We start from the raw sequence: 27,440 nt of genomic DNA on the forward strand, positions 1-27,440 counted from the left end.
AACTTCCCTATCTCTCCATTATTATTATTTTTAATGTGTGTGGGTTTGTAAAGCAGACTTCTACATAGCAAGTTAACTATTTTCCTAAGTAGTACACCAGTTCTGAGAGGGTCCAGATTGGTCATAGTTACTCTGCTCCCAAAGGTCCTCCTGCTCTTATGCAATGTTTTAGTTTATGTTTTATTGAGAAATGATGGCATGCTGCCAGCTGGGACTTTGTACTGATGTCTGGCTGGATTTGTGAATGTGCTTTAAAATACATTTAAAACATGGTTGTTTAAAGTCTTAAACTGAACAAGTCTCTTCACAGCCATTGTCCAATGAGGAATTATAAATCGTGTTGATTTTAGGATGTTTTTAGGGAATTGAATGTATTTGACTCATATTTAAAATGCTAAACATGACAGTACTCTGAGATGATGAAGCTTTGTTAAAGCTTATTTGTTTGTTTGTTTATTTTTGTCTTTTTAGGGCCTCGCCTTCGGCATAGGGAGGTTCCCAGAATGGGGGTCGAATTGGAGCTGCCGGCCTGTGCCACACCCACAGCAACGCCAGATCTGAGCCACATCTGTGACCTACACCACAGCTCATGGCAATGTTGGATCCTTAACCCACTGAGCAAGGCCAGAGATCGAACTGGATCCTCATGGATCTTATTCAGATTTGTTTCTGCTGTGCCATGCCAGGAACTCCCCTGTTAAAGCTTTAAAATATATATTTCCTGGAGTTCCCGTCATGGCGCAGTGGAAACGAATCCGACTAGGAACGATGAGGTGGCGGGGTGGATCCCTGGCCTCGATCAGTGGGTTAAGAATCCAGTGCTGCCATGAGCTGTGGTGTAGGTTGCAGATGCGGCTCGGATCCTTCTTTGCTATGGCTGTGGTGTAGGCCAGTGGCTACAGCTCCGATTAGACCCCTAACCTGGGAACCTCCATATGCCTCGGGTGCGGCCCTAAAAAGCAAAAAAAAAAGTATTTCCTGTTCATGAAGGAGGAAGGCTCTAGTAGTATTGCCTTTTCAGTTTATATGTTCTAAGCCTTATTTTTTTACTTAGTAGTAGCTGGCCAGTGCTAATTATGTTTTTATGTAGGATAACAAGTTCTCCTTTGTAATTTCAAAAAGCTAGTTCTACATACTTTATTTTCAGAACATTTTTTTAGGTTGATTCTTGATGTTTCAGTTGTAAATCATTTATTGTAAAATATAAAATTAATAACCCTCTCATTTTTAGTACTTACACTCGAAGTTAATTTATTTAGTCTATTTGTGGCTTGGTGGGTGTTTTTTTGTTTTGAATATTGATGGTGTGAGGAACTTCTATACTTTAGAAACATTCCATTTCATGTAACTGTTAGACATGGATTAATATTGTTCCTTGCATGTGTTGAAAATTTGACCTAAAATATTTTTAGCAGTAAAATTAAAAAAAAATTATTTTGCAATGATTAAATCTCAGGGTAATGTTAAACCCTTAAAGAAAACATTATCTCAGCTATACTTCTTGGCTTTGTTAGGTGAACATTTCTTGAATCCCTAAGTGAGTTGCCTTCATTTTCAGGTGGGATATTCACTGAACATGGCTTTTTAGGATTAAAGGAGCAAAGAATTGCATTGATGGGTAGTGTTGATGGCCGACATGCATAACTGCAAGTGGTAAAGTCTTATTAAATTTGTCTTTCCCTTTGTTCCCATACCCTTCTTTCCTCTCCTCTTGTAGGAAAACTAGGAATCTATGATGCTGATGGTGATGGGGATTTCGATGTGGATGACGCCAAGGTTTTATTAGGCAAGTACACATTTCGTTTTGTTGTAGTGGTGGTAAAATGTTGGAAACAAAATAATATTTTTGCTTTAATAATATCTATGTCAATCACTTACATTTTCTGGAAGATATTTTCCCACTTAAATCATATATTTCATTCTTGTTGGGATGTTAAATACCTTGATGCTCACATATCAATTTACTTTTACAAATGGATAAGTACGTAGCCCTTGTGCAGGTATTTTTAATAAGTAAAATAATTTCAGGTGTGTTTTTAGATTTAAAGCATTTTGTAGTCTAAATGTAACATTTGGACATATAGGTAATGTCCTAGTCTGTTTTCAAATATGGTAATTACAGCCATTCTTTAGACTCTTTGACATATTCACTTCTATTTGAAAGTGTAAATTAAAGGCCTACATAAATGCATTTTGAAATAAAACAGTGGTAGTAAACATCTTAAAATGTGCTATTCATATTTGAAAGGTATCATTAAAATATAAACTAAGTAGTCTTTGGCCAGGTTTCTTGATTTTTTTTTTTTTTTAAGTCTCTTGGACCCTTCTCTTTTATCACCAGAATTGCCTGTCTTTATCATTGAGAGGTTTTTTTGTAATAAATAAAGATGTGGTATTTCTTCATTTATTTTAAAGCATTGTCATACGAGAAAGGATGGTGCTAAGTTAAATATGCAAATTTTCTATAATCTGGCCTGGTGAGAGATGTATCTCTGCTTGTTCAACAGCATCCTTTCCTTTGCTTTAGTATACAGCAGAATATGTATTAAAACATTTTATACTCAAGTCTTTAGTAAATTAACAAATATGGCAAGACATTATACACTAAGTTTAATAGAACAAGGGCACAAAGAATTTCTTCCTAGATACACAATTTTGTATGTATTTTGTGGACATGAAAAAAAGGGAGATACTGCTTCTGTAAACAATGAAACTTTTCAGTAGATTAATCTTACTTCCTTAAAACAATAAGGTCTAAATATGAAGAGGTGTTTTGGTTGTGATTAAATGTGATAAAGCTTCTGAGTTTTGACTTATATATGTTCTTGTTACTAGTCAGTGAGCATTATTTTGCTACTTAACAGTAAAAGCTTCCTACCCATGAAATTTCTTTTCCTGTCTTAATCTTAAAAGAATTTTCTATATAATTTTGTCATTACAATCTAAATTTGGTTTCTATAAATATAGTAAGTCTTCAGAAGACTATAATCCTAGGCATGTGAAATAAAGAAAATTATATAGAATTTATACTAGAATGATGCTAATTTTCTTGCCTAGAAATGGTTTATTACTCAATTTTGTTACTTTAAATGACAGATTCTGAATAGCAAAGCTTTTTATTTTAAAAATAATTTCATGTGGGGCCAAGTTCCCTCATTTTTAGAAATAATGTTACTTATCTTCTGTGCTTGGTTGATATTTATGAGGGCGTGCTTAGGATCAGCTATCTGGTATGTCAGGAAATGTCAACTACTAAAAATTAAAACATTTTTTCTTCCGTAGCACACATTAATTTCTTTAGCAAACTTATATTAATAACTTGATTTTTAGTATTTTAAATTTCGAAAGCTTATTCCCCTTAATATTTTAAAGCAACCATTAAAAGTGTAATTAACTATAATTGAGAACATTGTCATCTGCGGGTTGCCACATATGAGTTATGGGCAAACAGAAACGTGTTCCTTTTATAAGAATCATATACTTGGAGACAGAACCAATTTAGTCAGTATGAGGGTTCATTTGGTAATTTGACTCTTAAAAGCACAAAGGCTAAGCTACACTGTCTCAGGTTCTGATTCACAGTTGGCTTGTGGCTTTGGTAAAGATGAAAGAAACTAATGTGAGCTGTTTGTCCTCTGACCTTAGTTCTATAGTGTTTGGGTTCTCTGCATGAAATACAACTTTGACCAGAGTTGAATTTTATGGCCAAAGTTCTTTTCTTAGTTGGTGTGGTGATTGTAGCTTAGTTGTTCCTCTGTTACCGGCAGGTGGTTGCAAGAACCAGGTGAAATTCTTGGGGTTTAGAGGCGTCACTGGGCTCTGTAAGTTCGGGGTGAGGTTAGGGGAGGAGGTTCAGTGAGAGTGTACCCAAAAGGGAGCCAGCCTCAGGGGTACGTTCTCATTGGAGAAGCAGCTAAGGCTAAGAGCTTTGAATTAAGTGAATGAATAAATATGGCAAGACATTGTACACTGACTTTGGATCAAGTCTCGAGGCAGGGAAGGAAGTAGGAAGGCAAAGGTTAGAGGAGAGCGTGGCGTGGCAAGTGTGGTAATAGTTTTGCTGAACTTTCAGGGTTTGGCATTTGTTTCACCAGTATTTCTTTCTGGAGTCTTCTATTTGCATACATCTAAATCTGATCAATTTGAGGAAATGTTTACCTGTTTCCCTTTCTTTCACATTTCAAAGTTTGGCTTTTCTTATGAAATATAAAGAAAGAATGAAATATGTCAATAAATCAAGATCAGTAGCCATCGTTAATTTTATTCTTTCTGGCCGTGGCCCCATGATATACTTTGAAAATATTCTAAGCCTATTCTTGTTTCCCGCTTCCCACTTTTGTTGCCAAATGAGCTTAAAGTAAAATGTCTTTGATTTTTGGTTTGGATTATTGACAGCTACATTGTCTGAAAATGTCTTCTTTGAAAACTTGTTTCCCAAATAAAATCTGTGGGAAAGAGGACTAAATGCGGAGTAACATTTTCTTAGAGTAACTCCACCTGTGGGTTACATGGTTACCCTTTTTTCCTGTGATGAGCACCTAGCTGGCACCAGGTATGGCTGGAGAACACAAGGGAAGGCAGTTCCTGGAGCCTGACCAATGTTTGCAGATGGACCTCTGCATGAGTGAGCAGAGGAGGAGAAGGGCTCAGGCTCTCCCAGTCCAGGGCATCCACGCCCAGCCCTTTGGTTCGGTCTTATTCCTAGAGGTTAAGGAATTGCATACCCAGAATATATTTTCCTTTTCTCTTTGGACTAGTACTTTTGTCTTAAGAACCACAGAAAGGTTGCAGAGTTGGGCAGATTGTTCAAATGTTTTTGCATATCTGTTGCCTGCTTCAGCCTGTCATACGGAAGGGTGGTAAAGTTTCATGTTATATATTCAATATGTGGAAGTACTTATATTGGATAATGGAGAAAAAGAAAAGTGTTTATCCTAAATATACAGCTGCAGTGTTTTTAGACAGGAAGAAGAAACTGTGCTATTTCCACAGAGGCTTGGATGGGAATACAGAGCTCTGTCCAAAGCACTTGTCAGCTGTTAAATTCAGTGAAGAAACATTCTGGGTTAGTCAAAAAATAATTTTAACACCACCTGCAGTGTGTGGCTTCCCCACCCCCACCCCCTCCCTTTATGTGAAGAATGGCAAGATGTAGTCCTTCTATGGATGAATGAGAAGTTCACTATACTCATTAACAGGAAACCAGCTGTCTTACTATTAGACATGCTATGTGGGGAAACTCTGTGTTGCCAAAGTCAGAAATACCGAATTAGGTGGTTATAATTTGAAATGCTCCAAAATCATGGATGTTCACATGTCTTAGAGCCAGAACCCTCCAGCCTGTTATTTTTCCCCTCAGAATTATGGATTTTGCTGTATAGAGCTTGACAGTGTTGGTGAACTTTGATACTAAGTGGAGCGGAGACCGGTCTTACCCAAAGCCAGTTCTTCACAGGAAGAAAACAAATGATAAAAACCATATATGTGTTGCTTTCTTGCCATCATGGCAGTCTGTTTGGGGGCCAAGACTTAAACACAACAGAGATGGGCTCTTGGTAGTAGCCTTGGCTAATTTCACCAGCTGATCAGGGGCAACTCTGGAATGTTCCTATTACAGGTGGCTGGCCTTGATTACATTTTGTAAGTGGTAGGCTGAGTGAATTGTTATTAATAGCTGACTCTTATTATTGGTCAGCATTACAGGACCACAAGTCAGTGGCCAGAGCATCATAGAGCTAACGTTTCATAGTGTTAAAATTTAAGTTGAGGGAATTCCTGTTGCGGCTCAGTGGGTTAAGAACCGGACATAGGGTCCGTGAGGATGCAGGTTTGATCCCTGGCCTCGATCAGTAGGGTAAAGATCCAGCATTGCCGCAAGCTTCAGGATTGATTGCCAGCGCGGCTCAGACTGGTGTTGATGTGGCCGTGGTGTAGACCGGCAGCTGCAGCTCTGATTGGACCTCCAGCCGGGGAATTTCCATATGCCGCACGTGCAGCCGTGAAAAGAAAAAAATTAAGTTGATTATCTGATATAACTTGAATATGTTAGTGCCCATCCGTGGAGGCTGTGAACCGTAATCTAATCCTTTTCATTCCAGAGTTTCCTAAATTCACTGCAGCTCCTGAGGGGAAAAGCTTCAGGAAATGAATGTCTCTATTCCGGTGAATATTTGTTGATGTATGTAAATGTTGGTATAATCAACTCTCGATAATATCTGGTTGCTGCGTGAGCAGATGTGGGGTTGTTGGGAGTGTCTGTCCTTTTATCCTCATACTGCCTTTACCCACTCTTCCCATTGACGGTGGTCGATCATTGTTGGCCGATACTATTTAGTGTCTTCCGGGCTCTGGACTCTCTAACGAGAGAAGGGCAAACCCAGGTAGGGGCTGATAGGGTTGGTGAGGATGCTCAGATTGCCTCCTTTTGCACATATGATTGAGAGTTGATTGTAAGGTGTGCATCTTAATCGTTTTCTTTGTTTCCTGTGCTATTTTTCCCTATAAACGTCCCCGACCCTGATGCACATCCTTTTTGAGATCCCTCTTTTCCACCTAACTACTCTCCTTATTTTCTCTCTCTCTCTTCCCTTATTCTTATGTAGGCCTGACCAAAGATGGCAGTAATGAAAATATTGATTCTCTTGAGGAAGTCCTTAATATTTTAGCAGAGGAAAGTTCAGATTGGTTTTATGGTTTCCTCTCATTTCTCTATGATATAATGACTCCCTTTGAAATGCTAGAAGAAGAAGAAGAAGAAAGCGAGACCGCAGATGGTGCTGATGGTTCGTCACAGAACGAAGGGGTTCAGGGAAAGACGTGCGTCATTCTGGATTTACATAACCAGTAACTTTGATGCAGGGACTCAAGTGACTGACTGGCTCATGAACCCCCGAAGCAGGCTCCTTTTTCTTTCTTTCCTTTGCTCACCCAGGGCTTAACGTGCAGTGGGGCAACTGTGATTGAACCGTCCAAGGCTACCACGTGATCTTTTCCCCAGTCCAGCGCCTAGCTAGTCCCTTGCTTGACTTTCCCCCTTGAGGAAAGCGGCATCCTTCATTCTCCTAGTTGTCCCCAAAGTGCTTTAACAATGATGTTCTTGGTAGTATAATTGGTTTCTGTTATTGTTTTGTTTCAACTCATGTACTCACTGAACTAAATTTAGAAACTTTAATAGCAAATTGTTTGGTGATTAACCCTTGCTGCTTGTCCTTCTAACACACTGTTGATCGAGACGGTTATGATGGAATTGATGATAAAAATATTTCTAGCATGATTCATAAGTTAAATGCTTCTGTTGATCCCTAACATGACTGATGTGTGAAATGATGGTTCTTTAAAAAGCTGATTTTTTTTTTTTAATTGTAATTTGTTTAGGTTGATTTGTCAGATGGGTTGATACAAATTTCAGTGTAAAATTCTGTATTAATGGTGCTTTTAAAATAATTTGAAAATAACCCCATGTTTTTGCCTTAGGGTAGTTAAATTACTGTATTCAGATAGTACTGTGTCTGAATATTTCTGTCTATGAAAGCAAAATTTATTTTTAATTTTGTTTCCAAATATACATACAGAAAAAGTAATTTGTATTTTTTTTAAAGCAGGCATTTACACAAGAAGGAAAATGTGAATATGTATCTTTAAAAATGTTGTACATACATATTAAAATTATTCATCCTAAATAATGGTCTTTTTCCATTTTTTCCTGTATTTACTTATTAACTGGCCATCTACTTTGGTCTAGGCGTAATATGATTTTTAGATTTGTAAATTAAATTTATTAAAGTGGTCATTCTTTTTAGGAGAATCAATTTTGCCCTTAGAAAACCTTAAAAATACCTTTGTATCGATTCATTTAAAATGAGTTTACTTTGGTGATAGCAAAGACTATTATATTAGATGTATGTAACATGCATTTCTTTTTTCTTTTTCTTTCCTTTTTTTTTTTTTTTGGCCACACCTTGAGACATGTGAAAGTTCCTGGGCTAGGGTTCGAACCCCCACCACAGCAGGTTTAAGACCTGAGCCACTGCAGTGATGACGCCAGATCCTTAACCCGCTGCACCACAAAGGAACTCCTAACATGCATTTTTTGAAATGAGATTTCATTCTTTTCCTATCTCAAACAAAGCTCTTAACAGCTTGTGAGCGACAAGACCTAAGAGCTTCAGTTTCTTTTACCCTTTTAGGGAGTCGATCATGTTTTTACATCTCTGAGCTTCTGTGAAACTTAGCTTAGCTTTGTTTCTTTATAGAGCTTAACATTTGGAAATACTTGCATTTTTAACATTTTATTTAACTATAATGATTTCTACTTTTCAAATCTTCATTTTTTAAAATTTAATCAAGTTGCTTTCAGAAAGTGGATTTATTCACCCATTTTTTCAGAGGGGAAGGTGACGAATATCACTTCTTTTTTAGAAATCACTCTTGTAGGCTATCAAAACAATAGCCTGAAAGTAAAAGCCTCAAATCAGAGCACTGAACGCACATCAACTGTGTGTCAGCAAAGATTGTCCAGCTTGCTATTCTTACTTTAAAAAGGCATCATTCAATAGCTACTTTTGGAAATAGGTACATGTGTTGTACATTAGACAGTGATCTCCTAACTCTTAAATGACTATTGTAAAGCTATTGTCTTTTCCTAATTGGTCAGGGAATATATATCATTCTGTTCATGTTTCTGACAGTCAGAAGCTTCTGATTTGGGAATGTTAATATTCTGGAACAAATGAGTCTGATTTACTAACATTCTTTCTGAAAGTGTGTGCAGTCTTTGCTCACATTTATCCTGCCTTCCACTTTGAGTGCTGCAAAGTATCAAAGTTGGTTAGGTTTAAGTTCAAAATCACTTCTAGGCCTCACTCTCAGAGAAGGTCGCTTAGCCACATATCTGAGATGTGGTTTTTAGGCAGTCTTGTTTCTTAATGCTTCATTGCTACTAACTCTTGAAGATGTTGGATGAGTTTACAAGAGGTAAATAATTAAATTTGTGTGTTAAAAATGTTTGGAATCGTTCATGTCTCACCAGGCTCTGTTTTTTGTTTGTTTTGTTTGCCATTATACTAACACACTTTTAATGTACAGAGATTAATTGTGCTTTATTTTTGTAAGTGAAAAGTAACGTGAGATAATAATTTGCCATTTCTTTGGTACCTCCTCTGATCAGCCCTTTTGAAAAGCCTCCAATGAAGGTAAAATCCAGGTAGCTGTTGAACCCCTGACTTCTGTGACTGCCTTCAACTTGTGCCTGTGGCTTGCTTTGGTGAGAAAATAAAGTTATTTCCAAAACCAGTATAGAGTATTTTGAAGCTAATCCAAATTGCTTTCCTTCCATTTTATCTTCTATGTATGTTACAGTTGTTAATTTTCTAAAGGATGTATTGTGTAATTTTCTGTTCGATTATAGAATTTTCCTAGCATATGACTTTTAAACTTAAGAGCTTAAAAAGGCAAAGTTGTAATCTGTACGTTTGCATGTTTCTTCATAGTGATGGAATTTTCTGTTGTACTATTTTCCCTGAGATGTGAGGGGTGGGGTATAAGGAAGTCAGTTGAAGAAGCATCTTTTGTGTTCTGATCTTATTAAATCCCTGAGGCTGAGCTGCTGGTTCGCTGCCTTGGACGTGATGGCATGCTGGGTGATTCTGCTCTTTCATCTTGCACTTGATGCTTTATTCTAGAAATTACCTCGATGTAGCCAGACAGGGTGCATCCAGACAGGGGAGAAAAACTTTTCTCTGAATTCTGGTTTGTTTTCATTTCCAGTTAGCTCAGCTGAGCACAGTGTTTCCTTGTCTGTCCTGATGTTTTGAACTTTGGAAACTTGTCAAATGCCAATAGAGGTATAGACAGTTATGAATTTGAACCCTTGGCAGTTACACCTCTTGGGAACTGATACTTAGTGATCCTTTCTATAGCAGATTCTGGCCTACAGAACAAGTTAGTATGCTATGATTTGGGCTGTGGAGTTTTCTTTGATCACCATACATATTATGGAACACTTTTATGAAATTCAGTGACACAAACATTGATAGATGGAACAGTATACCGAATTCTCTGCCTCTGTTACCTATTGAGAGAACCACATAATACATAGGAGCAGATATTAACTCAGTTGTGAATTCTCTGGAGTTAGGAGTCCGGCGAGGCTTCATTGCAATTCCTCTTCAATACTGAGCCCAGCGCAGAGTATTTTATTCACTGGGGTTAGTCCTTATGAGTGAGAGCATCAGAAGTTGCCCATTGCATGATAAAGGACTGATGCTTTTTTAAACAGCTTAAATAAGTGAAAAAAATGTTTGGGTGTATTTTTTTTTTTCCAATGGAAATGACACTTTGACACTTTGCTAGCAGAGGTCTTCGGGTCATCTTTCTGATGTCTCCTGTGGGTTGAGTCTGTGTTTATCAGGCTCTCAGTCTCTGGATAGAATCCTTCTTAAACTTTGGGTCTTTCCATTCTCTTAGGTTCTGACATTCTCTTATCTTTGAATGTTGGAAGGTTTGTAGCTTTTTTTTGTTCAAACATGTCTGTGATCATATTATTACACCTTCTATTTAAAAATAAAAAGGAAAGGGATGTAGTGTCTTGGCTGCATTTTACCAAAATTAGACATCCGTTCTAAGGCAGAGCTGGCCTAGCTCACAGAATCTTCTCTGAAGCATTTGGGGCTTCATCTTTAGTCAGTGTTGAAATAAATTATGATGTTTCGGACGGGCGGAAGGAAGATCACTGGTCTCACCAAGGATGATGGCGAGACGGGGATGACCTAAGCCTGACATGGGACCCCGCTGGCCAGTTCTGTGACCCAATCCCTGAAAGCCTGCAGTTTCTCCTTGGGTTTCTGTAATGAGAGCCAGGCTCCCAAAATTGTGGTGGGACGGCAGGTCCAACCACTGGCCTCAGGATTCAGGATTTCCATTTCATCCAGAACATTTCACTTTGAAAATGTATGTGGGATAGGGGCTCTGAGGCAGTTGCCAAAATAACGTTAACTACCTTTAAGCAACTCCTTCAGGTTCTAAGGGAGGACGTGCTTTTGCAAATTTCTGTGTAAGAATTCTCAAATAGGAGTTCCCATCATGGCACAGTGGAAACGAATCCAACTAGGAACCATGAGGATGCGGGTTCGATCCCTGGCCTCACTCGGTGGGTTGGGGATCCGGCGTTGCCGTGAGCTGTGCTGTAGGTTGAAAACGTGGCTCGGATCCCGCGTTGCTGTGGCTCTGGCATAGGTGGGCAGCTGTAGCTCCAGTTCTACCCCTGGCCTGGGAAACTCCACATGCTGCAGGTGAGACCCTAAAAGAAGAAAAAGACAAAAAAAAAAAAGAATTCTCAAACAGTCAAGAGCTATTAGCACTGAGGGCCTTAATCCATCAGAATAAGCATACAGGGCAAAAAAGAAGTAAATTTTATGGGGGTGATTTTATGTTATTGTTTTTGCTATTCTCTTTGCCTGTGGCCACATGCTAATACTTCTCTGATGACTGCCTTCGATTGGAATGTATTCTGTGGATAAAAACAACTTTTATCCAGATGGATCACAGAGTCCCAAGATGCCTCCTTTTCAGATGCTAATTGATGTAATTTTCTCCATAGTACTTGGAAATTATTTTTAAGGAATTATTGTATTGTCATGAATTTTATTATCTGCTGGAATCACTCTTATTTTTTCCTCCTGGGTTTTGGCTATGGTAATAAAGAGAAAAGGAGAGAGGCAGGATACCCTTGTTGATTTGGGGCAGTGTTGTAGGGAGCATGCAAATCCCATCTGCCGCAGATGGGAAGGATAAAAACTTAAGTCTGTCTAGAATTAGGACGTATATGAAAGTAAAGCCTCACACATGGAGGCTGCTACTTCTGTAATGTCCCCCCAAACTTGCACTTTTCTTTGTTTTGTTTTGTTTTCCCCTCTACATGCTGTCACCCATCAGAGATCACTGACAAGCTCTTCTCCACCCCAGGGCTTCACACTGTGGTCAGAAAGAGATCGAGTCTGACCTCACCTGAATTCAGCCTCTGGGAGGTGCTCCCTGTTCTGTGACAGTTACTGTCTTTAGTAGGAGGTCAGAACCTTGCCACGCTCCCTCATCTTCCCTCCTCTGCACAACTGGTTTTGTTTTCTCCTGTACCAAGAGAGTCAACTCTGGCCTGGGTTCTATTATCGTCTCTCTACCCTTCGTGGCATTTCTGTACTCTGAGCAGTTTTTTGAATCATTGTTTTCTCTCTCATTGGTCATTTTTTTCAGAACCTGACCTTTGCTCCGTGGCTGCACTTCCTGCTTCTGGTTTCAAAAAATGAAGAACCTTACTTACGAGACAGGACCAGTGCAAATCCTAAGGCTTTGTTCGTGCTTGCCTTCCTTCCTTCTTCCAACTACTGCTTTGACTTTTGGAATCCTGCATTTTCTATTTCATTCATTGATTCATTCATTTATTTCCTGCATTTTCTTGACTCTTACCTCCTTCTTTTTTACTTAGGGGCTCCTTCTGTTTTCCAAGTGCTGTGCTATCTTTCACATTTCTACTCCTCCCTTCAAAGACTCAATATCATTGTGATTTAGATGATTCGTTCCAGTAGGCTTTGTCATGTCAAAAATATTGAAAAATTGACTGTATTCGTTAGGTTCAGAAAAGGCAGCTTAAATGGATACTTTGGAATTTTATATAGTACATTGCACATTGTTAATTTGTATCACTTTAGGGATTTATGCCCAAACTGGAAAAGTTTTAAATCAAGTACTTATTTTTTTCTTTCCCGTGTCACTCCTCTGATGTTGGTCTAAGATTGGCTTGTTTGTGACAAAAGTTAACTCCAGCCTTTTTATTAATATCAATATCAATATCAATATTTTTGACTATATCATAGTAGTGGGATTGGGAGCAAAGGGATAACCCGATGCTCACTATTCTGCTTTTTAAGGGAAAATCCAGGCCTGCCAGTCAGGAATGTGCAGAATCAGGAGGGGACATTAGCATCACTAAAAGTGTATTTTAATGCTTTATGCTAATTCCTTCTGCATGTTGGATAATAATACCTATGTATTTAAAAGTTGGCATTACAAGAATAAGTTAGATATTTCACCGAAATAAGCTTCACTGGGGAGCGGTCCAAGACAGCATTTGGTACTACAAGATGGTATGCTGTTTTGGAATGAGTTTAGGAAAGAATTGGACGTGATCTGTGAAAAATAGTTGTCATGTGCACACACTGGTTGTGGTTATATACGCCTGGTCAGATGTAGGTAGTCACAGGGAACATTTAATTTGCGTTTCTGTTTTTAATGTAGTCAGTGGTAAGACATACTAATACCCATTTTTCCTCCGAGAATGGCAATAGTGATATCCCAACCAAAATAAATTGGCATTCTCAAATGGACTGTCTCATTTGATGGAAACAAATTGTCTTGAGCTGAGAAAGGGAAAGGGATTCAGGAATGGATCATGATGCGAACAGTATCACAGAATAGGAGGCAAAATATCTCTTACTGGAAGTGGAGTGTGATTGTGGTTTTGAGAAACACCCAGAATGGGTTCTACAGTTTCTAACTGGAATATATGTGAAAGGGCTTCTGGACTTTCTTATGCCCGCACTTCAAGACCTTAGTTGTAGTGACAGATTGTGTGTGGTGCTGCCCCCTACAGGAGGTGAGCAGGAATCGCCACATCTCCTGCCCTGGTCGACCCAGGAAATGGATGGGCAACTTGGAATGCTGATTTGGAGAGTTTGCTGGTACATGAGTATTAAAATAGCATTTGTATGACCATTTATAGGATTAGCAACATCTGTTGGCTGAGACACTAAGTACAGGCTGGTTGGAATAACAGTGTACTGAGAGGTGTATGGTATTGATATTTGTTAGAAAGTTAAGAATAAACCCATTCTAAGAACTTTCTTTTGTCACGAGAGGAAATAGAAAGCCTTTGCAGTTTTTTAAATGAAAAATAAAAAAGTTAATATACTCTTCCATAGTGGTATAATTCTTACTTGTGTAGTTTTTTATAAAGAAAGCTTGAAACTACTGGGGGAAAAGCCAAGATTATTGAGACAGTAAAATATGCTATCCTTTCTTGGGGTGGCAGTGTTGATTAAGTAGGGAAGTAAGGTTCCCCCCCCCCACCCCCCGTGCTTATAAATGATCATCTGTGTCAGAGCAGAAGCCCACTGATACCCAGGCGCCACTGAGAGGAAAATGCCATTTCCAGTGGTCCATTGAAATGTCCAATGTAGACATTTCTTTTTTTTTTTTGGCTTTTTGGCTTTTTGGTAGATTTTTTTTTTTTTTCCCACTGTACAGCAAGGGGGTCAGGTTATCCTTACATGTATACATTACAATTACATTTTTCCCCCAGCCTTTGTTCTGTTGCAACATGAGTATCTAGACAAAGTTCTCAATGCTATTCAGCAGGATCTCCTTGTAAATCTATTCTAAGTTGTGTCTGATAAGCCCAAGCTCCCGAACCCTCCCACTCCCTCCCCCTCCCATCAGGCAGCCACAAGTCTCTTCTCCAAGTCCATGATTTTCTTTTCTGAGGAGATGTTCATTTGTGCTGGATTTTAGATTCCAGTTATAAGTGATATCATATGGTATTTGTCTTTGTCTTCCTGGCTCATTTCACTCAGTATGAGATTCTCTAGCTCCATCCATGTTGCTGCCAATGGCATTATGTCATTCTTTTTTATGGCTGAGTAGTATTCCATTGTGTATATATACCACCTCTTCCGAATCCAATCATCTGTCGATGGACATTTGGGTTGCTTCCATGTCTTGGCTATTGTGAATAGTGCTGCAATGAACATGTGGGTGCACGTGTCTCTTTTAAGCAGAGTTTTGTCCGGATAGATGCCCAAGAGTGGGGTTGCGGGGTCATATGGAAGTTCTATGTATAGATTTCTAAGGTTATCTCCAAACTGTTCTCCATAGTGGCTGTACCAGTTGACATTCCCACCACCAGTGCAGGAGGGTTCCCTTTTCTCCACAGCCCCTCCAGCACTTGTTATTTGTGGATTTATGAATGATGGCCATTCTGACTGGTGTGAGGTGATATCTCATGGTAGTTTTGATTTGCATTTCTCTTATAATCAGCGATGTTGAGCATTTTTTCATGTGTTTGTTGGCCATCTGTATATCTTCTTTGGAGAAATGCCAATATAGACATTTCTAAAGTCATAAATTCTTTCAGCTCTAAGCCAGGTTGTTGGTTTGACCAAATTAAAAAAAAATGATTTTAATGCATTTTTTCGGTTATAGATAGTGGAAGTAAGGTTCTAAAATGACATATAAATGATAGGTATTTGTATGTTGAAGGAGTGTTTTTTTTAAATGGTGAATTTAAATAAATTTGTTTACTAGATGCATCAATTTTAACTTTTATAGATATTTATTTTTTAGTTATCTTAATATTTTCTGTTTATAACCTATTTTCATCTTGTAAATACCAACAGAAGGACCTGGTGGGGTAGCCAAGAGAAAAACTAAGGCTAAAGGTATTTTGTGTTTTTCAAATTAGCCTTGAGTGAATCAACTTTGGTGCTTGAAAATGCATGATAATTTCTAGATGCGTTGTGTAAATGCGGCTACTAATGCTAAACATTGTTGCTTTTTTTTTTTTTTTTTTGGTCTTTTTGCTATTTCTTGGGCTGATCCCGCGGCATATGGAGATTCCCAGGGTAGGGGTCCTATCGGAGCTGCAGCCCCGGCCTACGCCAGAGCCACAGCAACACGGGATCCGAGCCACGTCTGCAACCTACACCACAGCTCACGGCAACGCTGGATCGTTAACCCACTGAGCAAGGGCAGGGATCGAACCTGCAACCTCATGGTTCCTAGTCGGATTCGTTAACCACTGCGCCACGACGGGAACTCCTAAACATTGTTGCTTTTTGATTTTGGGTGCACCTTTGGTCATAAGTAGTTTTGTCAAGACTTTATTAAAGATTTTTCTGCATCATGCCTATAATTTTAAGATTGTCCTTTTCAGTACACCTATAAATGTAATAAAATCCATTAAGTATTTAAAAAGAATTTCCTTTTCATATTAGCAAAACCTCATGAAAGCCTTTAAATAACACTTGTTAAATTTATAGTATACACACCTTCTGCCTTCCAACATCTAAAATCTAATTTGAATATTTTAGTTACTTTTAGAAATAAAAATGAATTCATAAGTGATTGATTTCATTTCTCCAAAAGCTCTGATGGTGCTGTCTTGGAGCACAATAAAAGCCAGTGTGTTCAAATTTTTAGTTTTCAGTAAAATCAAAATTTAGATTTAGAATCTGGAGCACTGCATTGTGCCAGTATAGAGTTTACCAGGTTTGATATTTTGATTCATTAAAAATGATTATACCTGTCAAGTGTTTGATATAGGCTAACAGCTTATTATTGCAGCTTTATTTTATATCCTTGTGTTTTTTTTTTTTCATTCACTTATAAGTATTTCTGTGCTTTAGAGGGAGGGGCATGGGGAAAATGCATGCTTTTCTTTATAAACTTGGAGTATTCTTTTGTGTGCAAGTGCTTGGCACATTGTTTGTAATTTGATTTTGGTGAAGCATTAACAGGTGAGATTTTACTATGTGATCTGCAGGGTTTTGTGGTTTGTATTATAATTTTAGGATTAGGAAATTTTAATGTTTTAACTTTGGTATTCCACCTGAATAATGCCTAGAAAGAAAACAGAATTTTTACAATTTTGTTCTTGTACAAATAACTGTGAAATAAATGACCAGTAAAGTATAATTTTACCCTTTGATCTAGAGAGGCAAGTTAAACGCTAAATATTTAATATTATAAAAACCGTGTGCAGAATAAGACCTGCCACTGTGGTACCAGCATTCTCCTCCTGCAGTGGCCTTGTCTGTGTTTGTCTAAAGGGCCCTGCAGGAGAATGAGGACTTGGAGGATGGTGCATGGTTTATTAATTCTATTCTGTATTTTCACAAGGTTTTAATAAATTGTCAGGCAGAATCGAATAGCATTTTGTATTATGTGAGTTTTATGTGATATTGGTAGGCAAAAACATCTTCCACATTTTATTGTATTAAATCTTTCTAATTTTTGTTTCTGCTTAAATGCTACATTGTACTGTGACTGCCTTGCTTCTCTGGTGATTTCCTAATGAGAGAATAGGAAGGTGAAATTCAAAGCATTTGCCAGCAGCCCTGTTAAACTTGATTGGAAGCAAGCTGAAAGCAGTGTCTCACATGAGATTTGGAATCCCTGTATTTTCCATTTACCTGCTCTTCCTGTTAGCGCATGGACAGCATAGATTTTGGCTTAGAGTGGATCTACATAAAATAACAGAGAATATACTTAAAGGAATGCTGATTTCAAAATGTTGAATAGAAGCAGGAAAGGAGTTCTTCTTGTCATTTTAGATGCTTTATGTAACAAAGTTTCATACTCATTATGGAAATTGTATTTTTCTTAACTAAAATTTTTCATACCTTTTATTGGCATATATCTTAATGATTTTTCTTAGCTTTTCATTTTGCATTGCCTTTGTTTCCAAGGAATGTAAGCACAAATAGTTTAAGGTCATAATTTTTTGTTAGAGCTAAAGATTTTTAAATTCTTTCTATTTCCTTTATTGGCCGCCTCCACGGCATATGGAAATTCCTAGACCAAGGATTGAATTTGAGCTGCAGCTGCAGCCTGTGTTAACAGCTGCAGCAGTGTCGGATCCTTAACCCACAGCATCACAGTGGGAACTCCCTAAAATTATCTTTTTAAAAATGCTTTTAATTTATGGAAAATTTGTTCTTATGTTGCCAGTGTTCCTTTAATTATTATAGCTGTGAAATGTGAGTTGTCAACGCTTTGTATAAATACTCCCTTTATGGATGGACTCATTTTATTAATATTGCATGTTAACCTTGCTTTGAGACAACTCATACTATATTGCAAACTGGAAAAATATGATGGCAGGTTTCTAGCGTTTCTTTTATAGTTGATACTTTATAGAGGTAGCTCTCTGTTTTTAGCCAAGTTAAAACTAGGGGATGAAAGTCACTTTTTGAATGATCATTTCATGTGAGGGGGGAGATAGGGAAAAAGACAATACTTTTGCACTAAGTTGCTGTTCTGTGAATTAAGAGATGCCTGCAATAAACATTTTTTCCTTTGATTGGAAAACCCAAAAGTTAAAGAACTCACTAAAGAAGAGCTCAAGAAAGAAAAAGAGAAACTTGAGTCAAGGAAGGAAAGTAAGACTGAAGAGAGAAAAAGGGGGAAGAAAGAAAAAGAGGATGACCGGAAGGAAAAGAGAAGTACTGATTCAGGTGTTTCCAGGAAAGCGTCTCCTAGGGATAAAAAGGACAGAGAAAAGGAGAAAGTGGGGCCGGATAAAGGTTCGAAAGCCAAGGAAAATAGGAGGAAATCAACCACCATAAAGGAAGTTTCTGGTAAAATGGCACCTGGAGGCAAAGATGATAGAAAGGAAGGGAGAAGTTCTGCCAAACACGCTCACCCAGCCAAAGGAGATAACCAGAAGAGAAGGCACTGAAGTTCTAACAGCATCATCCCAGGAAATGGTCAGAGTCTTCATCCTGATTTTGCTGCAGGGCATGGAAAACTCACTGTTGCTCTGGTTGGGGAAGATGTGCCATTTAGCCACTGAATGTCTTTATTGGTGCTCAGCAAGGAAAGTCTTTGAAATTTAAGTACCTTTCTCATGCTTCTAAATGTAAAAGATGAAGCTTTGTGAAAATATGTCCTTAAAACTGTGATGTAATCACAACTGTTTCTATTAACATATTGATCCTGTATGCAGGTAAACTGTATACGTATAACACGCATTGTAATGACTGTATTAATACAGAATATTTTCCTTGGAGTTACGTAAGAATATTAACATTTTAAATAGTATTTACTTGCAGAGTGATTTATAAGTTTTCGGTAAGACACATACTCAGGTAGGTAGGAAGTTCTCTTCTTTCTCAGTCAGCTGTTGTTCTGCTTCCCTCCTTCCCCTTCCTGCTTCCCTGCTTCCCTCTCTTGCTCACCTCCCCTTCCTTTCTCCACCCCCTTTTCTGTCTCTGTCTTCCGCTCCCCTCCCCCAGCCTTTGCCGGGGCCCCTCCCCAGGCTCTTTTGAGATCACCTGCCTCATCCCCTCTTCCTCAGGCTCTTCCACATCCAGGGTTCCCGTCTGCGTCTTTCTCCTTTCTGTATCTCCTTCTCAATCTTTCACTATCTCTTTTACCTCCTTTTTCACCCCTCCACACCTCCTCGCTCTTCACCCCTCCTCCACGCCTCTGCCTTTCCAGCCATCACTCCCCATCTTCTCCTGCCTCCCAATCAATACTTAGTGTTTACTGTGTTCTGCAAATTCTAGAAACAGTCATGGACAAAAGAGGGAATTTTATGTAGAAGAACAATTTTAGAGCACTTATTTACCGTATCTTCACAGACTCAAAATAGTTATAGAAAGACTTTATCTCAAATTAGCATATACTTTCATTTTCTATCACACCGTTTATCAGTTAGGTTGGTGGAATGGCATATATTTTTCATATTTGATTGTATCAAACTTGTGTACCATTTCTAAGGCGGTGCAAATTTGAGACCTAACTTATAGATCAGAAGTGAGTTCCAAAAACATTTAATAAAATGAAATTTCAACAAGAAATACAGTCCTACAAATGGTTTGTGCTGTTCTGCATGAAGTCTTAAATCTCTAATTGTGACTGCTGGTGTCATTCAGTTACTGAATTTGATAAGAGCAAACTGATTTGTTGTAACAGAATCCTAAGTGCTGTCACAAAAAAATTTATTTTATTTTTTTAAATAATTCTTCGACGCTTTTTTCTATGGAGAGCTTTTAAAGACAGATTTTGGCATAATTAAAGATAATTTTGAATCAGAAATGATTAAGCATTAAGTGTGAAATTTTCTAAAAGTATTGTGCACTTTTTTTTTTAATGTGCTGGCACCTCCTTTTACTGCTTAAAATCAAACACGTACATTTAGTTGACAAAAATTCCAACTGATGTGATAAAATTATACAGCAAGGGGGCAAGCCTAGAGAGTATCTAGTCGAATATCTCTAATCTAGTCCTCTCATTTCATTGTTTAAAAACTGAGACCCAGAGAAATTGTCACATGTGTTCCCTTAGGGTTTCGTATGTTGATCAGTTAAGACATGGTTGTTTTTACGGATTGATTGTAGGAGCACAACCAGTTTATGGCTCATTCTGTTGGCAAATATGGGGCACTGGCTTAAGGGGAATAGGTCCCAAATATAGAGCTCTTCCTTCCTAGCTTTCTTCTCAAATTCTGGGTCTTCTGATTTCTACTTGACTTTAAAGGTGGTCCTTATTGGGCCCCAGACACACCTTTCTCCTTTAGCCATCCTTGGGCAAGGTGTAGTTTTCTTGGATGGCCTTGGGAAAATGAGTCCTGGGAAAGTCCCCCTGGGAAAAAGAGTCCTGGGAAAGTCCCCCTGTCCTGCTCGGTCCTGGAAGCATCTGTGACCATCCTGCAGTTGGGGATGGTTGGTCTTCCCAGGCTGGCTCCTGTGGACAAAACTTTGGTTGTGGGGTGAGGGAGTCCCTCTGACGCCACATAAAATGTTTCCTGCAGGAAAGAGTTTCTGGGAGAAGAGGGAGGGGAGAACAGGACAGAACAAGAAGCAAAACTATGTCCACCAACTACATAAAATTACAGCTTTTTATATCCTGATATTAGCTCTTGCTAAGATAAATGGATTGATTTTTTAAATTTATGTACCAGATTTTAAGTGTTCATTTCTGTATAGATGGCTTTACCCCCCTCCCTTGCAGAAAAAGGCAGAGAATTATAACACTTATTAAGGGCATTCTAATAATTTTTGCTTAGATTTTGGGAGGACGGTCAGTGGCAGTAGGTCATGAAGTATATAGATGCTAAATTCTAAGAAAATGAGTGAAAAAAATTTAGAATAATCCTAATCACTGTAAGCATATAAACATTTTCTGTTGCTACTTAGTAAAGCACTAAAGCACTTGGAAATATTTTAGTTTTGTCATTGAGTTTTCCTTTGAATATCAGCTCCAGAATTGACTTGAAACTTCTCTGCTAAAACATTAAAAATATTTCAGGAGCTCTTGTGAACTGGGAATTGGCTTGCTTTCTCTCTCCCTTTCTCTTTCTTTCTTTCTTTCTTTCTTTCTTTCTTTCTTTCTTTCTTTCTTTCTTTCTTTCTTTCTTTCTCTTTCTTTCTTTCTCCCTTTCATTTTATTCAGTAAATAAAGGCTTTAAGTGAATTTTTTTACGGTCAAAGTCACACTTTACTCAGCTGCATTGGCCCTTACTGTTCACCTAAAAAACTTAGTGCAAGACCTGCTTTTGATCATGGTTGATGGATTAAAATTATGCTTGCTTTCTCAGTTTTACTCACTTTTTTATTCAGCACGTAGTATTTCTATATTCTGGGGCTTCATATTATTATGTAAAAATCATTAAAACCAGAAATGTCACCTTTTTAAAATAAGTTAACTAAAAACAAGGACAAAAGCTTTATAACGTGAAGTAGTTGGGAGTCAGAAAAAGTCCTGAAAAGTGAAAATTAAATACCAAGAGTATAAATTTATTTTGTTATATCACTAACATGTTATTTAATCTGCACTAAGAGATAATACATGGAATTCTAAAACTTGGTATTATTGGTGTAATTTTCCTTAAACTTTGTATGATTGTGTCCCCATGTCATAAAGACGGTCCGTTTTACAGAAAAATATTTGAGAGCCTATCACTTTTTCCAGGAATCTCTTATCCTTTAATGTTCAAAATACTTGAGAAGCACTTCATCCTCGATTTTTTTTCCTTCAGTTGCTGTGATGTGTAACTTCTGTGTTTCATTGGTTAATGGCTTGTGTGTGAATTTCAGCTATTTCTAACATCGCTTGTAATCAACTATTTGAAATCTTTTTAAAAATTTATTTTTTTATTTTTTTCATTTAAAATTTTTTAAATTGTATGGCCACACCCATGGCATATGGCCACACCCACAGCATATGGAAGTTTCTGAGCCAGGGATTGAATCTGAGCTGCAGCTGTGACCTATGCCACACTTTTTGCTGGACCCTTTAACCCACCGCACCACGTAGGGGATTGAACCCGCGGCTCTTGCAGCAATAAGAGCCACCGCAGTCAGATTCTTAACCACTGTGCCACAGCAGGACCTCCATTTTTGTTTGTTTGGTTTTTTAAATAATATTTTAGTTTTACTTTATGGGTGATTTGCATCATGTATAGACAGTCCACTCTTCAAAATGAGGGGGAGACTGGTAAAGAAATCGACATAAACCATGGGCGTGAAAGTTGGAGTTAACCCTGGGGAATTAATTCTGCCAGTGATTGGCTCATAGAAAGTATGTCCTGGTGTTGTGGCCATGCTCCTTTGTCACTTCAGAGGTTCTCATAATGATTACTTGGGTAATAAGGTCTCCCTGTATATACTGCCTGCACTAGGAAACAGAAAGGTCATAGACAAGTATGATTTTACGTGTAAATAGTTTAAGTGCATTGTCATGTCATTTTCCGTGAAATGGGTCTGATGATTTTGACTGTGACTTCTGACTTGAACTCTTTTCTCCTGTGTCCTGCACTGTTCCTTCTGTACATGCAGTCAATGACAACTCTCCAAATTGATTACTCAGGTTAGTTCACTCGAATATGCGTCTTGGAAATGCTGGTTTACCTCACCTTTCCCTCAAGGTGCTATGGAAACAGCTGGCATTACCTGTGCATGAGCAGCTGGTATGTTGTTGGAACTCATGCTTCCCTTTTCTCTGGCAGAATAATGGGAAAATTCTACCAAGCTGTTTCATTCAGTCGTCAAAAATGTAGACGCGCTTGGGCTATGATCCCATTCCTGCTTTTACCAGCAGATTGTGAGACAAATACTTATCCTTTATCCTTTTGTGACTTACACGTCTTTGTGGAATGTGGGTACTGGACCCTGCTTTGTTCTACTGAGGTCATTGGGGGGCAAATGAAACTAATTCTAAATGTTACTTACGTATGTGTAAAGGCACAAGAATGCTCAGTTATTTAAAGGATACAGTTACACATGGAAGGACAAGATGTGAGCTGTAAAGGCTAGTTACGAAGAAACAAAGTGTGGCCTTAAGTATTAGGCATGATTGGGGGATATCATAACAATTCTAAATTGTGAAAAACTTACTTATAAGTTTGCTTTGTCCTCAGAACACATTTTCCCATAGAAGTGGTTTTATGGTCTTTGGAGGTTTTCTATTCCAGTCTGCAAAAATCCATTTAATCCCTAATGTCCTGTTTTGCAAGTCTTGGTGTAAATATATTTCTGTGGACAAGGCATTCATCATTCTTCCTTAGGCTATTAGGAACACATGTAGTTTGACTTCTAAGTATTTTCCAGAATTCTTTTGGTTATGTTCATTAAAATTAGCTTATATGGACTGAAAACATGGACTGGCTGACTTAACTGTAACGCTCTGGGGAGAGTTGTGGGGTTTGTCTATTGATTGTGCTCAGACAGTGGTCTGGACCTCTCTCTCCATCTTTGGACTCTCTGAGGGTTGCCTTCTTTCTCAGGCAGCCTGCCCTGGATCAGGTCCATTCTCACCCCACCTCCCGCTCATATTTATCCCTAATCCTTACAGAATGAGGGGAGGGAGCGGGGGTGGGGTAACAGAGCTGTGACTGCAGGACCACAGGCATGTAAGTGCCACCTTTCAGACTGTGGAGGGATGGGAAACCAGTCCCTCAATGAGAATCGGTGTGCTTTTACTGGAAGAACAGGAGTAGGGTGGGTGGGGGGTGGGATAGGTGCCCGCTGGCCACACAGTGAGTGTTTATACCCTGCACTTCATCTGCATCAAAGGCAGCAGCGGCTCATGCAGTTGTTTTCCTCTTCTCTTCTCCTCACCTGATGCCTCGTTCCGCTGCTGACTGGATCTCAAGGGTTGGATGGAATGAGCCCGATGGGGTATCTCGGAGTTAGAGCAATGGAAATAGCGAGAACCCATCCCAACACTGCTCAGAATATTTCCATATGATAAACACTATCACTTAGTTAACAGGTGAGTTAGGTTTATTTTGTCGTTAAACTCTTTACATCCTCCTGGTTCTAGCTAAAGAGAAAGTTGTTCTCAGAAAACAAGGGTGGATATCACATGAGGCTTTTTCTCATGAAAATCTTGTTTGAGGAACTCAGATAAAATTCTCAGAAACAATCTTGTCGTCTCATATCCCGCTCCCTTCCTTTGCCTGAGGATAAAACAACATGAACTAGATGGGAAAATGTGTTCTGAGGACCAAGCAAACTTATGTCAGTTTTTCACAATTAGGTTTCAAATTTTTTTTTTTTCTTTCTAGTGTTGTATGTGTGGCAAATGAAGGTTCCCAGGCTAGGGGTCGAATCAGAGCTGCAGCTGCCAGCCTTCACCACAGCCCCGGCAACTCAGGATCCCAGCCAGCCGCATCTTCGACCTACACTGCAGCTCAGGGTAATGCTGGATCCATAACCCACTGAGCAAGGCCAGGGATCGAGCCCGCATCCTCATGGATCCTAGTCAGGTTGTTACCACTGAGCCACAATGGGAACCCCCAAGTGCCTTAGCTTTTATGGGCTAGGTATATGAAACTCTATGAAGCAACACACTCTGTATAATCCTTTTGCAGATTTTGTTGAGGCAGCAGTTTGTTGGGGGTTTTTTGTCCTTTTGCCTTTTCTAGGGCCGTTCTCGAGGCATATGGAGGTTCCCAGGCTAAGGGTCTAATCGGAGCTGTAGCCGCCGGCCTATACCACAGCCACAGCAATGCGGGATCTGAGCCGCTTCTGCAACCTACACCACAGCTCACCGCAACGCCGGATCCTTAACCCACAGAGCAAGGCCAGGGATCGACCCCGAAACCTCATGGTTCCTAGTCGGATTCGTTAACCACTGCGCCACCACGGGAACTCCAGAGGCAGCAGTTTGTGTCTAATTCTTGGGAAAAGTGAATCCTTGACTCTCACTCAAGTAAAGGCTTTGGTGAGCCGGGTGGCCAGGACCTTGCTGATGCTCAGGCCTGTCCTCCGCAGCGTGCTGGCCACCTGGTCCTCCTCACTCCCGAACCTTCCTGGCTGAGGAAGGTCCTACTTTCTGGTCTAGAGCTTTTCCTGCAGACTCCTCCCCAGTGTAGCTCAGTGGCCACATCCCTGACTTTGTTCAGGGATCTGTCCCAGTCTTAGCAGTGAGTCATTTCCTTGTCAATTTCTCATAAATAGTCCCACTCCCTTTCCCTAAGGGCCTGCCACTTCCCCCTCTGATATACTCTAAACAATTCCTGTTTCTTACCTTTTTAATTGATCCCTTCCTATGGGAGGGAGGGGGTTTGTGTGTTGGTTTCCTATAAAACAGTGCCTTGCATTAGTGAGTGCTAAATATTTGTTGAACGAACGAATGCAACATGCATTGTAGTCGCTTTTAAACTGTTGCGGGTTTTGGGGAAGAAAGTCCGTTCTTTCACCTCGTGATCAGCTGTGGTTGGGTAGCACTGAACCAAGTAAGCTTATGTTGGGCCAGGATAGTTGTGTCAGATAATCAAATTTACTATGAGTTCAAGTGCTTTTTTCTTTTCCTTTTTTAAAAAATATTTTATTTTTTAAATGTAATTTTATTGAAGTATCATTGGGTTACAGTGTCATGTTAGTTTCTGCTGTACAGCAAAGTGATTCAGTCATACAGACACACATCTCCATTCCCATATAGGTTATTGTAGAACATTGAATAGATTTCCGTGTGCTCATTTCGTTTACTTTTGGCAACTTCTTCCGTTTTCACTTACGATCAGAGGAAAAGTGCTATTTATTAACCTAAACTTAAAAAAATTTCTAATGTATCGGATGCACCCCAAAAACTAAAACCAAGGTATGTTTTAAGGGAATTCGTTGGTTTTCCACATCATACGGAAGCTGCTGTGGTTAACTTGCAACATTCAGTCAAGCCTGGATAATTACTATCCAGCAAGTGTGGTCCTCCCGCTTCCCTTGCCCATTTAGGAATGGAAGCGGGTTCTGGTTTTGACGATTACAATTGAAAGGGAAGAATGCTGGGAGCTTCCAGGCAAGACTTCCTCAAGCCTAAGAAGGAAGCAGAGCAAGAGGTGGTCCTTTCTTCTGGACATCATCTTGCTGAAAGAGGAGCTTGCAGCTGGAGAAGCCCCGATTGTGGCCTGTGCTGAGCATAAGCCAGCTGCCTCTGTGCTTCTTGTGAAGTCAGATAATAAACTATCTTGCTCAAGCCAGTGTGAGTTGGTGTTTTGTTATTTGCAGCCCCAGGAACATCAAAACTGCTACATTCATTTCATAACCCAAATTTGACTAGTTAACTTCAGTGCTACATCCTTGCCGTGTGAACCTCATAATAAATCCAGTTTGAATACCTTTCCTTTGCGTGATATGTATTTATTTTTCTAAATTTTTGTTTACCTTTTGCCTAAAATCTTGTCTGAGATATGGATTTACCACTGTTTGGGGAGCATTTATTCATGGATTCATGGACTAAAATGGACTTGAGCGACAAAGATCTTTTTGGAGATGCCAGAGTAAAAGCTTCCATATGGTTATCAAAACAATAAGAATTATCCTAGAATGTGTTTTTCTTAAATAGTAGAAAGTTTATAAGGGCCTAGGGAAAAAGATGTGTTAATATGATCTTCAGCTTCTTTGAAATTTATAAAATAGTTAATTTCTGCATTGATTTCACCTCTGAAAAAGAGCTGCGACCAGGTATCAGTAAATTTACAATTCCGCTGCCACTCTGGACAGAAAAGAAAACTGCTCCATGTCTTCTCTTGTTATGTACTTTTGCCTTCTCCTGTTGTTTATCACTGTTTACAATTTCATTTTTAGAGACAAATAACTCCCAGCTGATTTAAAGAAAGCCAGTTTGTGGGTCTGGATATTTATGAACTCATAGTTTTGCAAGCACGTTTAGCATCCAAATTTTTTCAAATAAAACTTTTTTTGGAAAACCAATTAAAAATGGGATTTTCAAGCAGCTTAAATCTTTAGTTTCATGGAGAAATATTTTACTGCTTATCGAACCTGTGGAGCACAGTTTGAAAACCTGCCATGGATGGGATTAGTGAAGAACCTGGTAAATTTTCATCCAATCTGAGATACTTGTGACAGTAAAATAATGATTCCAGGACAACAGACATAAACAGGGACTGTCCGGGAGAGTCAGGTCCATGGACCACAATGGTGGATGCTGCCAGAGCACACATAGACTTCTCTTTGGTAAATAGTAGTAGGAAAATTGACAAGCACCCCTCCCCCACCCCGTCCTCTATAGCCCTAAGCTGTGCCATTGCAGCTGGAACCCTGGCTCTGGCAGAGTCTGCAGCCATTTAAAGAGCAGAGCAGTTGCACCCTGGATGTGCTCAGCCCTTCACACGTGCTTATTGAGCACCTGCTCTGTGCCAAGTGTTT

General features: G+C 39.1%; 1 protein-coding gene across 2 annotated transcripts in view; it reads left to right on the top strand.

The window, feature by feature from the left end:
- ASPH (aspartate beta-hydroxylase) overlaps positions 1–27,440 on the top strand; it is a 176,723-nt gene that overhangs the window by 8,021 nt on the left and 141,262 nt on the right. The window contains exons 3-5 of one of the 2 annotated variants that reach the window (XM_047783862.1): positions 1,718–1,786; positions 15,444–15,485; positions 18,144–19,628. In XM_047783862.1, the coding sequence (XP_047639818.1) occupies positions 1,718–1,786; positions 15,444–15,485; positions 18,144–18,505 (473 nt within the window). In that variant the 3' untranslated portion in view covers positions 18,506–19,628. Of the gene's footprint in view, positions 1–1,717; positions 1,787–15,443; positions 15,486–18,143; positions 19,629–27,440 lie in introns of those variants that run through there. The other variant, XM_047783864.1, reaches the window with a different exon arrangement.

The sequence above is a fragment of the Phacochoerus africanus genome, chromosome 6, assembly GCF_016906955.1.
Source record: "Phacochoerus africanus isolate WHEZ1 chromosome 6, ROS_Pafr_v1, whole genome shotgun sequence".
Lineage (NCBI taxonomy): Eukaryota > Metazoa > Chordata > Mammalia > Artiodactyla > Suidae > Phacochoerus > Phacochoerus africanus.